The 18,278-nt window shown below is 43.5% G+C and overlaps 1 protein-coding gene across 1 annotated transcript; it reads right to left on the reverse strand.

Annotated features, from left to right (window-relative positions):
• Positions 1-1,022: 1,022 nt before the first annotated feature.
• Positions 1,023-12,662, reverse strand: LOC121543484 (sodium-coupled neutral amino acid transporter 2). The gene is made up of 15 exons (XM_041853365.2): positions 12,345-12,662; positions 11,022-11,147; positions 10,784-10,865; positions 10,576-10,691; positions 7,315-7,481; positions 6,761-6,836; positions 6,059-6,141; positions 5,642-5,700; positions 4,947-5,117; positions 4,694-4,773; positions 4,417-4,517; positions 3,614-3,738; positions 3,320-3,464; positions 3,113-3,210; positions 1,023-2,954 (listed from the first exon to the last, which is right to left on the reverse strand). The coding sequence occupies exons 2-15, from the start codon at positions 11,144-11,146 to the stop codon at positions 2,850-2,852; spliced, it is 1,533 nt and encodes a 510-aa protein (XP_041709299.1). The 5' UTR covers position 11,147; positions 12,345-12,662; the 3' UTR covers positions 1,023-2,849.
• Positions 12,663-18,278: the final 5,616 nt, after the last annotated feature.

The following is an 18,278-nucleotide window of genomic DNA, read 5'->3' on the forward strand; positions in this document are numbered from 1 at the left end:
CAAGTGATGAAGTCAATCTCTCCTCTACTTTGAGCCAAGAGAGATTGACATGCATATTATTAATGTTAGCTCTCCGTGTACATTTAAGGGCCAGCCGTGCTTGCTCTGTTCTGGGCCAATTGTAATTTGCCTATGGCCCTCTTTGTGGCACTTGACCATATGACTGGACAGTAGTCCAGGTGCGACAAAACTAGGGCCTGTAGGACTTGTTTTGTTAATAGTGATGTCAAGAAAGCAGAGCTGCGCTTTAATAGGGACAGACCTCTTCCCATCTTAGCTACCGTTGCTTCAATATGTTTGACCATGACAGTTTAGCATCCTGGGTTACAAGCGTAATCCATTTAAACTTCATACTGGTATTTCCACCGCAGTTTTTCAGCATAATTAATTTTAGAGACACAAAAAGATACCACCATGTCGAACGAACAAATGATCTCTCAGCATTTATAAAATTTTATCGAAACTTCCTGTTTCCATCACAGCTGTCGTGATTATTTTTTAATACGGTATGACTTTACTCGCATAAAAGCTGTGGATGAAAATGTGGTTAATGAGGCCATTTGCATGGTTCGGACCATTGAGTTGTGCTTTTATTTATTTCAGCAAGGCAGAGTAAAGATGTATCTTATACATCTTTGGCTGTTCAAATACAATCACCAGCACTACTTTAGCATCATGTCTAGAATAAGGTTGTGTCCTCCTGTCACCTCATATTCATTATTTGATCTCAAATTGCTGGAGTAATACTTCACTGTGCAAACACTCCTGGATTTATGATTCTGGACTATGTATCTCATTCATGGCAACATTTGAAAAATGCATAATTTCCCACCACAATATTTTGATATTCTCTCCTGAAATTTTGTTTTTGTGCAGTTTATTAATTAAAAATGAGGGGGTTCCAGTTCTTTGTCTCAGGAGTTGCCATCACTTTCCTGGCATATGGTGGGCTCCCTGCAAAAACACACCAAAATCAGCTGGTCTGCAAGATATAACTGACACAATAAAGACTCGACAATGTATGGGATTATCTTTGATTTTATTTTGACAATAATTACATGATGTACATAGTGTTTCATTGAAACAAGAGTGTAACACTGGTGGGCGATGCCCTCTTTGCTCCTGAGGTCAAGAGATGGCTCACATACTCTCTAACCAAGATGTGCGTAAATGATGTGAGTACAGGTTATCAGGGTCACAAATAGAACAAGAGTGAAGTGTGTTACACAAAGATCACTGCCACTATGTTTTGGTCGGTTCCACTTTAAACATGGTCTTTCCGAATTACAGCAAGTAGAAGAGGGATAACTCTCTCACTATGGTTTCAGAAATGAAAGTGAACAGCTCCATACTTAATCATAGGGGGGTAAATTGATAAAGACCAAATTCACCAGCTATTTTTACAGCTCTGATAATTTTGTGAAATGCCAATGAAAGGTTAAACAAAACATAGCGTATATACAGTAGTTCAACTCATAGATATATATACATATATGTACAATATATAAATATAGTAAAATAGATAACATTACATTGATTTCATGTTCTTCCATAAATAATCGCAGGACAATAACAGTTTGGATGATGTGTGAGGTTAACATTAGAAGCAGTGTGCCGCCTGCCTCGTGTTTGTGACGAGGTGACAAGCCGACATTACACTATCCTTATCAATCATTTAGTAATTTTTTTGTAACTACGGTAACGTTTAATAAGGAGAAGCTGCCAACCGTTAGAAAAACACTGACATTTTGACAGATACACTGAGCAGCTCACACGACATTCCTCCGCCTTCCCTCAGTTCTGCATGGAAGCCATTATGTAACGTTGACATGACGTTTGGTTATGTGCGGTCTCAAAACCGTCAGAAAACATCAACTCTTTTTGCAAGGTAAACAGGTACATTACAACCACGCATGTGGTCAAATTCAAGATATTCTTCCGTAAAGAAAAAAAGTGTAATGTCCCCCCCTTAGCGGCCGGGGGATTTGACAGGGAGCATGCCCCATCTACAAGCAGTAGTGTCATCGCTGTGTTAGATTTGAACAAGGTCTTCAATACATTATAATGCGTAATACATTTCTTTAAGACTCGACTCTCCTAAGAGATCTTTTGCTGCTTCCAGTGTGGGGTTTTGAGAAGGCAGGTTTCGTTGATTCATACTAAGCATTTTACAAGTTAAGCCGACACCATTAGCTAGGTCACACAGCCTTTGTACAAATACTGATAAGCGGTCTAGTAGTCCGTGAACAGACAATTTCCTCACGTGTGTGCTGAACATTAAGTGCTTTTCAATATATAAACACATATTTCAAATACCTTTTTTGGCAAAGTTTTAAAAAATAAGAAGTTGAACGCTAAATTATTCACCTCGAGTAGAGTCTGCTGCCACTTTCTTCGCCTCTAATGAGTTCTGGAATTCCAGGATGTCCGCGGTTGCGTGCGGACCTGGTTGAGAAAAGTTGTCGCCGTGCCCAAAAAGCTGAGATCACACGCAGTACCTGAATATGAGCTGCATTGGAACTCTACAACTACACCATCCCTGTTTGAGGCACCATCAAAAGTTTAAACTGTACCAGAACTACAAAAAAAAGGGAAAACGTCCAAAACGGGAAACAAAACAAACAAAGCACAACAAAAGGAAAAAATAAAATCACCACCTGTGTGGCTTAACTGCATACTGTACAAAGTTCAGTACATTCTCATTGGAATGGTATAGTCTCTTGCTCAGAGTTCAAGCCGAGCATTGTTGTGTGTGGGGTCTTTTCTTCTTCTTGGGTAGCAGTCTTAGCGGTCAGATGTTTAGCGGCTGAGCTGCAGATGGTGTAGCGCCCCCTGGTGGATAAGGTGTCCTAGTGTCCGTTGGAGGCTTGTGAGGCGTTGTTGATCCAGTCAAGGGTGATGAGGGTCAAGCTGCCGATCATGACGAAGAAGCCACTGCACAGGAAAATGGATGCCTGGAGAGAGGGGGAGGACGAGATGGTCAGACTTAGCACAACAAACACAACAAGGCTTTCTATCTCCACTCTACGATTGATGCTCCATACCAGGAGTCACAGGCCACAACACCCACAGACAATTGAATGGACCAAAAAGGAGCGGGATGGTTCCTTACCCCGATTTTCTGCACAGACTTCATGGACTCCTTCTTGACCAGTTTGATATAGAAGGCCGAGGGCAGGATGAAAATCAACATGGCTGCCGCAGATGCACCTGAGAAGGAAGATGACAGGCTCAGTGGGGATGTTCACCTCTTTTCTTTGCCTATTACAATTTCTAGATCCTATGAACTGCACCTGACCAACTGAACACATTCACTCACCGATGAAGCCGAAGATGTCTCTGATGGTGGGGACGAAGATGACCAGACAGTTTGTGCTGGCCAGCAGAACCATGGTGATGATGGTGTGGCGGATCCAGCTGAACTCCTTGGAAGCACACAGCAGCTGGATGACCGACGTGCGGATCTACGAAGAAACAGACAGAGACGGGGGACCAAGGTCAACATGGTGGCAGTGCCGAACCTGACAATGCTCACGAGTTTTGGATGGATGGATAGAAGGACAGCTGGATGGACAGCCTGCCAGCCAGCCAGATAGATAGATGTGGGGCTTACGGGAAACAGCACCACAGGGACAGTCAGGGTGACAGCTGTCAGCACGGCCAGACGAACGATGAGTAGGATCACGTCAGACTTGTAGACCTTGGAGTAGGTGTGCAGCAGTTCGGGCTCCACATGCACTGTAAAGCCAATCCAATATGGTCATTTAATTTATGCTTGTTTCCTTCTCACTTATAAAGCCACATATTCAATTAATTTCCCTTAGCCTGATGAGTCCACACTTTTCAGATATTCAGATATCCAGACACAGGGCCCCTACGGTCAACCTTCACTCAACCAACACGCCAAGGCCTTAGCCAAACAGGCTACCTGACCTAGAATGATACCCTGGCTTTCACAACTGCTGGGTCTATGTCATTTTGCTGTATTATTGGTATTGGTTCAGAAATGTATTTGGAACCTGCCTGTTACATGTCCAGACAAATCAAACTGAGATTTAGAGTTCAATTGGAATAAAGCCAAGATTATTCAAGGTTGTGTGTAACTTTCACACCCTCATTCATCCATTTTCGTCATGTCATGTCGTCCTTGCTAACTAGGGCCATTGCATAGCCATACTTTTAGGGAAGTCTGGAACATGGCTGGACACCTGCTGCGATGTCCTTGCCATAACAAATATGCAGGATCATTGGTGTACTGAACAGCTGATTGTGTGTCTTGTTTTCTCATGGGGGACAGTACTTGCATAACAACTGGTAGTATAAGACCTAAACTGACTGTTTCCAGCTCAAACTAGTTTGGTTTCCGACTGTTAAAAAAAGGATGAATATGTTTCTAAGGGGAGCAGGGTTGCTCACCGTTGAAGGTCAGATATCCGAAGAGAGCAGCCAGCAGGTACATGATGAACATGGACAGGAAAGACACGTTGGCCACGCGCTGCATCTTTCTACGGGAACGACTGGGAAAGAACAGGAAGAAGAGGAGGTTTAGACAACACAGAACCACTGTTATTTTCTCTCCCTTTCTTCAGCGATAAACTGTGTGTGTGTGTGTGTGTGTGTGATTGTGCACTTGTGTGTGTGTGTGTGTGAAGCCTTGACAACGTGGCAGCTGTGTTAACAGCGATAGACTCACTCTTTAAGCTCCTCGTACATGGGCAGGACGGCGGGGTGGCAGACAAAGGCGAAAGTCAGGATAGGAACAGCATACACAGTCTGAAGGAGAGAGTTAGACAAGACAGTTAGATGTTTGACACATGCACACACACAAAAAAAAACATTAGATCGCACAACAAAACATACATACAGGTACGAAAGCACTTGGACATCAATTAAGTATCTCTTTCTATTTATCGATTTACCACTTAACATATCTGTCCATTTCTCACCTGAGAGTTGAAGACAAAGTATTTGGGTGTGCAGACGTCCTCGTTGTAGCTGACGGCGGTGGTGTTGAGGTAGCCCTCCATGGTGTTCAGGACCTTGCTAACCGTCTCGTTCAGTATCACGTCCATGTTAGGGATGTAAGGGCACGGGATCTGGAACTTCTTATAGATCACCTGTAAAAGAAACCAAGCCCATTTAGACTCCCATACAAAAGGTACAGAGTATTGGCTACATACATTGCTAACTGCCAATATTATAACTACCACAGATTAAAAACTCATTACTTTTTGAAAGCAATGTACAATAGAGGAGATAGGAGTAATTTGAAATGCTTGCTCATGGTCCAGCTAGCTAGAGCAGGTCAGAATTGCAAACCAATGTGTCACAGTTATACAGGTGTACTATCTTAATTTGACCAGTTTCTCACAGCAGGAAAATAGTCCTGCAGTGACAGGAAATGTGAATTATTGTATGGATTATAATTAATGGATACATTTGAGTTAGGTGGAAATTACAAACTTTAGAAGCCTTTTTAAACCTTGAATACACTACAATTAGTTTTTCCTTCTGTGCAGGAACATTATCTGTGACAACAGAGTGATACAATTAAGATATCATATCTGTAGGTGAGCCATTCACTACAATAACATGAACAGTAAAGACCACAACAGCAGAATGGTGGAGGATGTTGACTCACCACAATCAGGAAGAACACCATGCAAAGCAGGGAGAAACCACTGGTGTAACCAAGGTAACCTGAAGTAAGGTAACAGAGAGAGAAAAAACTATTGAGTACTTCATATACTGTGGAAATGTAAGATAGTAAATATACTAAAAACTGTGTAATATCCCTGTTATAACATATACATTTATATTAAAATGGTATTACAATGAATAAGAATGTACTCTTCTAAGGCAATATATTAACTTTATCAGTCAAAAAGGAATCTAATGTAAACAAACAGTTCCGGCTTCTCCTACACACATACGTTGCCACAGTGCGTCACCATTTCCCACCCTTTTCCAACATTTTACACAAGTGCTGCATTTTACAACACACATTCACACACACAAACACACAAAGTAAAGTGCCACACTCTGTATTGTGTCTTACCGAGGTTCCTGAGAAGTGAGAGAGGCAGGATGATGACAACTGACACCAAGATCACCAGATAGTCCCCGTTCGCATACCACTCTCTGGAACGCACAGGAGAGACAAGAACACACGTCATACACTGTACACACATATCACCACACATTTTCATATAATAACACACAGGTACACACACACACTTACACACATTCATCTAGCTTTTGTCAAAACTATTGTAGCTTTCGTTTCTCGTTTGACTGTTGTTTTGAATGTTGTAAAATACAAACATGGCAGAATGTCTGCAATGCACACAGAAATAGCAGCCTGCACTTAGGGTGGTCTAGCTACATGTTGGCAACACTACATGAATGTTTAATGGGCCAGTTGGTTGGTCTGCATGAGCTCATCCAGAGGGCTGTCTCGGTGCGGCACTGGCTCTTCTAAAAGGACCCTTTGAATGGCCGCCGAGAACACACCGTCGCTCCTCGCTCCTCTCTCTCTCTGCCGAGAGGGACAAAGAGGCCTCTTCACATCTTCCCAGTGCAGCACTCAAAAACAACCCGCCGCCATTTTGAATGATACCAGAGTCACTACTTCACCTCGAGGGTCGACCGCTCAAAACAACCATGGGCCATTTGTCAAACCGAACTATAACAGCTGACTAAAAGACACACACACACATACACCAACGCACAAACAGAATCTAGAGACAAAGCTACTTACCCGTTGTTAGCTCCCATGAAGGCTTGGATAACGATCGGCAGCTCGTACTTCACAATGTAGAGGTAGCTGGACATGGCTGCAAAGGTAAAAGCAAGTCAAAATTAGTCAAAGTCATAATGTGAATCAGCGACTTCGCATCAAAATGTGACTGTATTTTGTTCCAAAACAGACATCTCTGAGCCAGAAATGGTTCTAATAGCACTAACTAAGGATGAATAGGCCTATTGGTTTGCAGAAGGGATGTTTGTTCCATTGGAAAGTCTAGTACCCTTGCAAATATTTATTCTAAACATTTACAGAACCAGGGGGGCTGTTCCTTTTCTATGTGTGACATCACTGACATTTAGACCAGGGGGGCTGTTCCTTTTCTATGTGTGACATCACTGACATTTAGACCAGGGGGGCTGCTCTTCCTTTTCTATATGTGCATCACTGACATTTAGACTTTGGAATTTATTTTTTCCACATAGTCAACTCCTAGTGGATCAATGAGACTGTCTGCCCGAATTTGATCAGTCTTCCTGAATGACCATTGATGTGTCCTTAGTTCTCACCTCCGATGTTCTGCATGGTGATGGAGATGGATGCAGCCAGTTTCCCAGGCATGCCGAAGGCCTTGTAACCCAACTGTTCATAGACCAGCGACCCTCCTTCATTGGCTGTCTTTAGAAGCAAGTGCACAGAGTACAGGGAGAAGATGGACACAGCCACCAGGAGAATTCTGTGGAGAGAAGAGGAACATTGTATCATGAGTAAGATATGGAACCAGGCCAAAGGACTGCTATTGCCTGCAAGACTGGTAAGGACTATTATTGACTGGCATTAACCACACTGACACCCTGTAACACGGTTGACTACTGACAAGTGCACATTGGATAAGTGCAAGCTTGGTTTCCGTGCGTTGCATTTCACCAGTCCGAATTCATACACATTATTTTGACTTCCTCTCCCGATGGCTCGGAGACAAACCACACCAAAGGTCAACGCAGGGCTTAATTTCACATGGAAAATGTGTTCTGACCATCAATCAATCAATCAAATGTATTTATAAAGCCCTTTTTACATCAGCAGATGTCACAAAGTGCTAGGACACATCTCACGTTGACCATGTTGAGGCTGGGGAAGTGACATGCAAGCGACCTACTCTGCTGTACTGTAGCACCCAAACACAGGGATCAATAGGTTCTGTCTGTGAGCTGATCTGCAAAGACCTTGTCATGGGGACAGTTTTAATGCAACACAGCTATGCACAATCCAGATACAGGGATGTGATTGGACAATGGGCTCCAGGTTAGGATATTCTATCTATCCTCTTAGCAGCCAAGCCGTGCAGAGCCAACACTGTCTCACTGTAATAATAGAAGCAATTGTGCCACTGGGAAAAATGATCTCTAAGCGTTATGAGCTATGGTCACGTTATGAAGGCCTTGTGCAAATCATTTCACTCACATACACACAACACACAGTGGTATAGAGACGATTACTCGACTATATCCGAGCACTGCTCTGTCGATTCAGCTACTTGTCACCGTTTACACTTCTGCCCATAATAGTTTAGTCTACATCTTATCACGTTATATGCACTTCACTGATCACCAAATATACCTTGGATGACCTTAAGGTCATTGTTTTCACTCTGTAAATACTGAATATACCCAACAGTGAAGTGTTTGCAAGTCCCATGGTGTGGAAACCTTTTGCAAACAAAGATTTTAAAAAACGGAGGCCTTTGTGGAAATACACAAAAGCTATGATACCCTGAAGAAGGTATGTTAGTGGAAATGCATAAGCCAAATCAATAAAGGGTTTTGCATTGAGTGCCTTATTTTTTCCCCCAGTATGGTTCATATATTTTACAGAATTTCTCCTATTTCACAATGCTACACAAATAATCAGAGCTATTATATTCATAATTCATATTCATAAACTGTTGGAGCAAGTGGCCCTTCAGACTGGCTACCCACTGGGCACAGACGTCATTTCAACATCTAGTTTTGATTTACATTTGGTTGAGTTGTCAACTAACATGAATTCAATGTGAAATCAACAACAGAAAATCACCATGTCATTGGATTTAGGTTGAAATGACGTGGGAAAAACGTTGATTCAACCAGTTTTTGCCCAGTGGGTTACCGAGCTTTCCCTCCAGTCCACTGTGAGTGGTGCTCACAGAGTGTCATGGCGAGAAGAAGAAGAGTCTACTAGAATGGCGGAGGGGGCGGGTATTCTTGCAGGGGTCATTAGCCACCGCTTTTGGCTCCATTCATGATCTCATGTGAGACCCATTTCCTGTACCTTAATATAACTCTGGCCCCAATGCAGAAAGATTAGCGCTGCTAAGCGGCTTCCCCCAGGCTTTGTGTGACTGGCCCACATGAAAGGCCCCAATGCTAGTGCGCCACCCCACCCAACCGCTCACACTCATACGCCCACTGTTTGTAAACACTGGCCTGTGTGGCTACTAGCTACCATGCACTGCTCAGTAGTAATAGAAGCTTTGATCTCTGTAGCCTGCCTTCCTCTCACTCCCTTCAGGGTTATCCAATGCCCTGCCCTGGACAAGGAAACGTCTCCAGTAGACTGTCGATACATGCTGTGCTCAGGTTGTCTGTATCTATGCCTCACATTGGTAGATATTGAGATGTTTGACCTTGTTGTGCACTACCTGGTGGTATATCGCACTGCTAAGTTTAGAATGTGCTGTATTTCCTCGGATATGAGTGAGTGCATTCAGACTCAGAGCCATAGAGTTCCACAAACTATTTTCCACACGGGCAACATACAGTGATATTCTATATTGCATTCTATTTAATGTGATTGTCACTTACATTTTAATTATTTAGCAGATGCTCTTATCCAAAGTGACTTACAGGAGCAATTAGGGTTAAGAGCCTTGCTCAAGGGCACATTGGCAGATTTTTCACCTAGTCGGCTCAGGGATTCGAACCAGAGAACTTTGGGTTACTGGCTCAATGCTCTTAACCGCTAGGCAACCTGCCTATCCTAATTCCTACTACCTACTTCCCCAGATGCATACCCCTGAGCCCCATTTTAATTGTGGATGTGTATTTTGAATCCAATGATTTATATACACACTAGTTGACTGACAGGGGGCGCTGTTTTAAAGCCACTGCGTCTTCATCTTGGCACTCCCCCCACCATTGTAAAACATATTTTAGAAGCTATAGAAATGCATTTATTAATGTATACATTTGTTTTTGCCACATTTATTATTTTACAGACACCTAAATGCATAATTGAAATTATATTATGTGAGCTAAACATTAACATTTTAAATGTAAAAATATATATATAATGTTTTTCCTTAAAGTATAATTTTTTGAAAGTACTAATGGTACCGTCCCCACTAAAACAACAAAATACTTAAATAAATGTAATTTTGTCCTTGAAACATTTCATTGAAATACTGTAGAATTCCATTCATTCCTATGGAGGACTGCTCCTTCTGAGGAGTGCCAATATGGCCGACCAGTGGCTTCAAAGCCTCTCAAGAACCAGTACACCAGCAATCCAGGGATAAACATAATTGGTGTTAACCACTTTAAAACAGACACCACTAGCTCTTCCTCACACCTTGCAAACTGTGGACATTGCCATTGGATGACACAGTGTGAACATTCTGATTGAACCTGCAGTGCAGTTTTTCTTCATTAATCAATCAAATGTATTTATAAAGCCCCTTTTACATCAGCAGCTGTCACTAAGTGCTTATACAGAAACCTGCCTAACACCCCAAACAGCAAGCAATGCAGATGATTTAATTGAAGCCCAAGTCTGACTAGAACAGTACTCACACAAAGAGTGCAATGCCAGTGTTGGCCATGGCATAGGAGAGACCAAGGATGCCACTGCCCATAATAGCATTGCCCAGGTTGAAGACCGACATCCCAAAAGAGGCAGTGCCTGGATGCTGTTGAGAATAAAGTCAAATACCCAGTTAGAAAAACCCCTAAAATATAAGCTCCAAATTGGTAGCCTATATGTTATCATGACAGCACTTACATAATCCGTTTCGTACTTCTTCTTGTCCAGGTGGTAGTCTGGAAGGAAGTTTTGACTCTCTGCATCCATATCGGGATATTGACTGGAAATCAAACATGCATAAAACATTTATTTAATGAATTAATCCCATTCCAATTCAGCCTTTAAAACAAACATAATACACATTCTACAAAAATAAGCAAGTTGATGACATTGCTGCGGTTAGAAACACAGGCATAGGTCTACTGCAGTGCCTCACCTGTCAATAGGAACCTTCTTGGTTGGACAGGAACTGTATTCATGACTATTTGAACTGACACTGCTATCCTCATCAGGGGAAATGTTGAAGCGGCTCATCTCTGTCTTTGCAGTGGCCTGTTTCATGCTGTAAAATAAACAAACGGAAAACCTTGAAGCAATTTGTGTTTATTTGTGAACTTCTTCCCTGCGCCATCCACACTGTCTTTTTTTCTAGGACCGTGAGTTCTACCAGGGACGTTGAATAATCAATATTAGACAGGGGAGACTAGGCTACTCATTGCGCTGTAGCTCCCTCATAAATCTGAAGTCATGTGACCAGACGAAGGGGGGTTGACTCATCCGAGGAGCCAGTGGAAAAATACCAGCCGCCCGGCATCCGCGTCTATCCACATCAGCGCAGCGTCACATATCCAATATGAATGACAAAAGCATTGCGCAAGCCTTTTCATCCCCAATTTCAACGTTAAATAAGAAGAATTGGCATTATAATAGGCCGATATTTGTAATTAACAAATCCCGTTTATTCAAACAGAATGTGAGATCATGTTATTTGTTGAGGGTTTTAAATTATAGCGCACAGCCTAATCCAAAACATTTTAGGCATGTAACTATTAAATAATTCGATTTTGGGCTCCATTTAATAAGATTTGTTCCATGACTGACTGATGGAAACAAAGGCACGTGCTTGTCTATTATGAGAATGGCACCATTTTGCGCAGAGCTGTAATCTTATAATTGTCTTAGATTTCCTCAGCTGTAGTTTACAGTCATTAATTTCATTACTTGGACATTGATGCCTTTTATTTACAAATATCCCAAATAACGGAAAAGACTCAACCATCAAATACATTACATTCCTTTCTTGTTTACCTCCCCGACATTCCTCTGTAAAGAATGTAGCCCACTAGCCTACAGCATCAGTGCTATTTATTTATTTCCTTGCGAGTCTGGCCCATTGCGCTGTGTATGTAGCCTAGGCCTATAGCATCATAAAGATTATAAAGAATATAGAAATAAAATAGCTATAACCTAATAAATCTTATCTTTGCGCCTAATTGATCTTGGCTAATTGACTAGGGAAATAACCCGCAAGAGATTAAATACATCGGCCCGCCATTTCAATACACAATATATAGGCTAATTATTTCACCTATTTTCCAATAGAATAGACTTAATTATTAACAATACAGAATACATCAATTTACTAGGCCTATAGAATTGTAAATTACAATCTATAGCTAGAGAATTACAAGATAATTAGCCTACACACAGAAATATTTCTTGGTAGACAGTAAACGATGAGGCGCAGACAGAATCTTACCTTTGAGAAGACGAATAAAATCCCTATGAAAAAGTGGAGATCCTTAGCTATTTTAATTTGAAACAATTCCTTCACCGTTGAATGTCTCCAATATTCTACTAGAAAGTATTTATCCTTGAGGTTTTAAATTCCCAATTATCAGTAACAATAAATATACTTCAGATACAATTAAATTGTCCCAATTAAATAGGAAAATAACTTACAATGTGGATACAATTGTATAATAATTGCTTAAAAGCTCAATTTTAAAGATGTTATACAAGTCAAATTGCCAATGACATGATGCGCTACTTGAATTTACGTTGTTCTAAACGAGGTGGGGTTTGTCTGCACCTTTATATCTATCCAGCATTGCATCAGCCCGAGGAGGAAGGGGAGTGGCTTTTTGCCTTGGCGACTGGCATAGACTTTACACACGCCACAATGAATGGCGCGGTTTGTGTACAAACACATGGTCCAGTAAAGGGGGTGGTTCAGAATGCCCTTCAAAATGTGCATTCGGTTATGTTGATTTCTGCTCATGGAAAAGTTTAAGTCAAAATCAGATCATGTATTTGGATCACTGTGTCCTCGTTTGTTTTTTCTGTGTGTTTCACTGAGAAGACAATAAATAGCCTAGCCAATAGGCTATACTTTAAACTATAGCCCATAACATTAGTAGTCTAGGCCTACATTCCTTTGGTTTAACGACCCCGATAATTAGGGCATGACTCCTTTTCTGGACAGTTTTTTATTTGGTTCCCGGACATGCAATTGACTTGACGATGAACTGAGGAGAAAGCATAAGATTGGGTGTCAGTAGAATTTAAAATGCGACTCAAGCTTCAAAGAAGACCTCCCAGTATCAAGAAGATTAACGTACGCAAACGAATCATGTGACGACGGTTCAGGTGAGCGCGCCAGGAATCCGTTTTATCCCAATCCCCTTGTCATGAAGTGACTCCCTGACATCGGCGTTAGGTTCACACTCTCGCTCCTTTGCGGGTCTAAGCAACGCGTTGGTTCTCTCACCAATGCTGTTAAAGTTATGTTTACACACTCTTTCTAAACAAACTAAGCTGCCCCCTACTTCACACACAGGCTCTGTCTCTCTGTTATGGTTCTCTGTGTCACGCGCACACACACACGCACACAGCTGCTTCTTCATTGTAGCCCATACATGTTAGGCTATTACGCATGTATTAGGCTATAACTTTATTATTGTCCATAGCAGGGTCAGTGTTTCTCAGTATGGTACACATTTTTAGATTGATTGAACTGGGGTGTCTGACATTGAGGTGAAATCACACAGTTTCGTAACAGAGAGGGGTTCATAACCCACGGGGGCCAGTATGAAAATGTATGCAGCAGTCTTTATGTCGAGCCTTCTGGACCGCATCCAAAAATGTAGATTCATGGTCTTTACTTTGGCTTCATGAACGTGTGACACAAGTACAAATGAACCCATGGCACTGTTAGAAAATAAGGATCTCTGAGAATGAGTTTGCAGATTACCCATGTTAATGTTGTTTAGTGGTATGAGACCAGTTTGACCTCAGTGGTTAGGGTTAGTTGCTGGTTCAGGAGATATTACTGTAAAAGGCCCAATAGTCCTACCTATAACGTCCACTATTCGTGCCAGGTTCATTTCTATGTGATAGCAGAACGGTATATAATCTAAACCATATGTGTAGGTATGAACAGCATCCCAGCCTTTAGACCAAAACGTAGCAACACAGGTGTACACACACACACACACACACACACATTATTCCCCTCTCAGTCACACATGAGTTTGTTTGTGTATAGGTCTGTGGGAGCCATTGTTTGGAGCTTTAGAGTGACCCTGCCGAACTAAGACGGATCAGGAAAGTGGAGCAGGGCCTGGATTTGTGCCGATTCCCCAGCCTCGCCATGGCCCCACGTTACATTAACACATCATTTACGCTGACTCGTCCAGACACAGGCCGTGGCCTAGGCGTGGAGATTATCTTAAATTAACTTTTGACTGATACACAAGAGTGTGAAGTCTAAATGTTGTCAATGTCTGTCTATGGATTTGGATGGAATGCATCCAAGCATTCTACACATGTGAGGATATATTTCTATAGGACACTGTGTTATAAACTATCGTTTGGTTTGTCACCTGTGTACTCTGTTAGGGCAGCGGAGGCGTCGGGTGAGGTTGTGTCTCTCTCTGGCGGGAGACGCGAACTGGCTGAATCGATTCAGTGGCTAGCTTTGCACTTAACTGGCTAACAGTAGCTACTAAGGGTAAGTTATAACCTACATTTGTGTTTTGTTTTTACATACTGGTAACCAGAGTCGTTCAAGGGAATTCGGGACATGGGTGACTAGTTAACGTTAGCTTGGCTCTCTCTGTGTGTTCGTGCCGTGGGAGGAGGGGTTGGTTCGTTGGCAGAGAGCAATGGCTAGCTAGTATGCTAACTATTCTAGCTAACTAACTGGCTGAATAAGTTGACGACGGACTCACTCAAACTGTCAAAACTAACCCAAAACTTTACACAACGTTAGACACGGACACGAATGATCTGCTTGGCATGTTAACACACTGGTGGTTTGTTGTAACCGAGTATTGGTTCTAAACCGTGTTATTGGAGGCTGACATGCTAGTTGGCTATGGCGTCATAGGATTCGGTGCCCTGGACGGTTTTCACGGAAGAATACTGTACCAAGTTAGCTAGCTGAATAAACTAAGTTAGAGTCTATTCCTAGAAAACATTGAACCGCTGTAGTTTACAACAATTATAATTTCTAAAGTGGAAGTTGGGGGAGTTATATTTGAGTGTTTCAGTGAAACGTAAGTGAGGGAGGCCCCGCTCTCTCGCTTTCCCAGATGTTTAGTTCATTTTATTCCGATCTCCTTTGCATTATTGTAGCCGTTTTCTGTAGCCTGTCAACTATGTGTCTGTCTATCCCTGTTCTCTCCTCTCTGCACAGGCCATACAAACGCTTCACACCACGTGGCTGTTGCCACTCTAATCTGGTGGTCCCTGCGCGCACGACCCACGTGGAGTTCCAGGTCTCTGGGAGCCTCTGGATCTGCCGTTCTGCCGTCAACAAGGCAGAGTTCATCTCAGCCTATGCTACCCTCCAGTCCCTCGACTTCTTGGCGCTGAAGGAAACATGGATTACCACAAAAAACACTGCTACTCCTACTGCTCTTTCCTCGTCTGACCATGTGTTCTCGCATACCCCAAAAGCATCTGGTCATCACGGCGGTGGCACAGGAATCCTCATCTCTTCCAAGTGGACATTCTCTCTTTTTCCCCTGACCCATCTGTCTATCTCCTCATTTGAATTCCATGCTGTGACAGTCACTAGCCCATTCAAGCTTAACATCCTTGTCATTTGTCGCCCTCCAGGTTCCCTTGGAGAGTTCATAAATGAGCTTGACGCCTTGATAAGTTCCTTTCCTGAGGATGGCTCACCCCTCACAGTTCTGGGTGACTTTAACCTCCCTACGTCTGCCTTTGACTCATTTCTCTCTGCCTCCTTCTTTCCACTCCTTTCCTCTTTTGACCTCACCCTCTCACCGTCCCCCCCTACTCACAAGGCAGGCAATACGCTTGACCTCATCTTTACTAGATGCTGTTCTTCTACTAATCTCACTGCAACTCCCCTCCAAGTCTCCGTCCACTACTTTGTATCCTTTTCTCTCTCGCTTTCCTCCAACACCACTCACTCTGCCCCTACTCAGATGGTAATGTGCCGTCGCAACCTTCACTCTCACTCTCTCTCTCCCGCTACTCTCTCCTCTTCCATCCTATCATCTCTTCCCTCTGCTAAATCCTTCTCCCTCCGATCTCCTGATTCTACCTCCTCAACCCTCCTCTCCTCCCTCTCTGTGGATGACTTCATCAACCATTTTGAAAAGAAGGTTGACGACATCCGATCCTCATTTATTAAGTCAAATGACACCGCTGGTCCTGCTCACAAATCAAATCAAATCAAATCAAATCAAATTTTATTGGTCACATGCGCCGAATACAACAAGTGCAGACATTACAGTGAAATGCTTACTTACAGCCCTTAACCAACAGTGCGTTTATTTTAAACAAAAAAAGTAAGAATAAAACAACAAAAAAAAAGTGTTGAGAAAAACAAAGAGCAGAAGTAAAATAAAGTGACAGTAGGGAGGCTATATATACAGGGGGGTAACGGTGCAGAGTCAATGTGCGGGGGCACCGGCTAGTTGAGGTAGTTGAGGTAATATGTACATGTGGGTAGAGTTAAAGTGACTATGCATAAATACTTAACAGAGTAGCAGCAGCGTAAAAAGGATGGGGTGGGGGGGCAGTGCAAATAGTCCGGGTAGCCATGATTAGCTGTTCAGGAGTCTTATGGCTTGTGGGTAGAAGCTGTTGAGAAGTCTTTTGGACCTAGACTTGGCACTCCGGTACCGCTTGCCGTGCGGTAGCAGAGAGAACAGTCTATGACTAGGGTGGCTGGAGTCTTTGACAATTTTGAGGGCCTTCCTCTGACACCGCCTGGTATAGAGGTCTGCCCTACCCTATGCTTTGACTTCTTTCTCCCCACTCTCTCCAGATGAAATCTTGCGACTTGTGACGGCCGGCCGCCCAACAACCTGCCCGCTTGACCCTATCCCCTCCTCTCTTCTCCAGACCATTTCCGGAGACCTTCTCCCTTACCTCACCTCGCTCATCAACTCATCCTTGACCGCTGGCCATGTCCCTTCTGTCTTCAAGAGAGCGAGAGTTGCACCCCTCCTCAAAAAACCTACACTCGATCCCTCCGATGTCAACAACTACAGACCAGTATCCCTTTTTTCTTTTCTCTCCAAAACTCTTGAGCGTGCCGTCTCTAGCCAACTCTCCTGCTATCTCTCTCAGAATGACCTTCTTGATCCAAACCAGTCAGGTTTCAAGACTGGTCATTCAACTGAGACTGCTCTTCTCTGTGTCACGGAGGCTCTCCGCACTGCTAAAGCTAACTCTCTCTCCTCTGCTCTTATCCTTCTAGACCTATCCGCTGCCTTTGATACTGTGAACCATCAGATCCTCCTCTCCACCCTCTCCGAGTTGGGCATCTCCGACGCTGCTCACTCTTGGATTGCGTCCTACCTGACAGGTCGCTCCTACCAGGTGGCGTGGCGAGAATCTATCTCCGCACCACGTGCTCTCACCACTGGTGTCCCCCAGGGCTCAGTTCTAGGCCCTCTCCTATTCTCTCTATACACCAAGTCACTTGGCTCTGTCATATCCTCAGATGGTCTCTCCTATCATTGCTACGCAGACAACACACAATTCATTTTCTCCTTTCCCCCTTTTGATAACCAGGTGGCGAATCGCATCTCTGCATGTCTGGCAGACATATCAGTGTGGATGTCGGATCACCACCTCAAGCTGAACCTCGGCAAGACGGAGCTGCTCTTCCTCCCGGTGAAGGCATGCCCACTCCATGATCTCGCCATCACGGTTGACAACTCCATTGTGTCCTCCTCCCTGGACAACACCCTGTCGTTCTCCGCTAACATCAAAGCGGTGACCCGATCCTGCAGGTTCATGCTCTACAACATTCGCAGAGTACGACCCTACCTTACACAGAAAGCGGCACAGGTCCTAATCCAGGCACTTGTCATCTCCCGTCTGGATTACTGCAACTCGCTGTTGGCTGGGCTCCCTGCCTGTGCCATTAAACCCCTACAACTTATCCAGAACGCTGCAGCCCGTCTGGTGTTCAACCTTCCCAAGTTCTCTCATGTCACCCCGCTCCTCTGCACACTCCACTGGCTTCCAGTTGAGGCTCGCATCTACTACAAGACCATGGTGATTGCCTACGGAGCTGTGATGGGAACGGCACCTCCTTACCTTCAGGCTCTGATCCTACACCCAAACGAGGGCACTACGTTCATCCACCTCTGGCCTGCTAGCTCCCCTACCTCTACGGAAGCACAGTTCCCGCTCAGCCCAG

Source organism: Coregonus clupeaformis, unplaced genomic scaffold, assembly GCF_020615455.1.
Source record: "Coregonus clupeaformis isolate EN_2021a unplaced genomic scaffold, ASM2061545v1 scaf0290, whole genome shotgun sequence".
In the NCBI taxonomy this organism is placed as follows: Eukaryota; Metazoa; Chordata; class Actinopteri; order Salmoniformes; family Salmonidae; genus Coregonus; species Coregonus clupeaformis.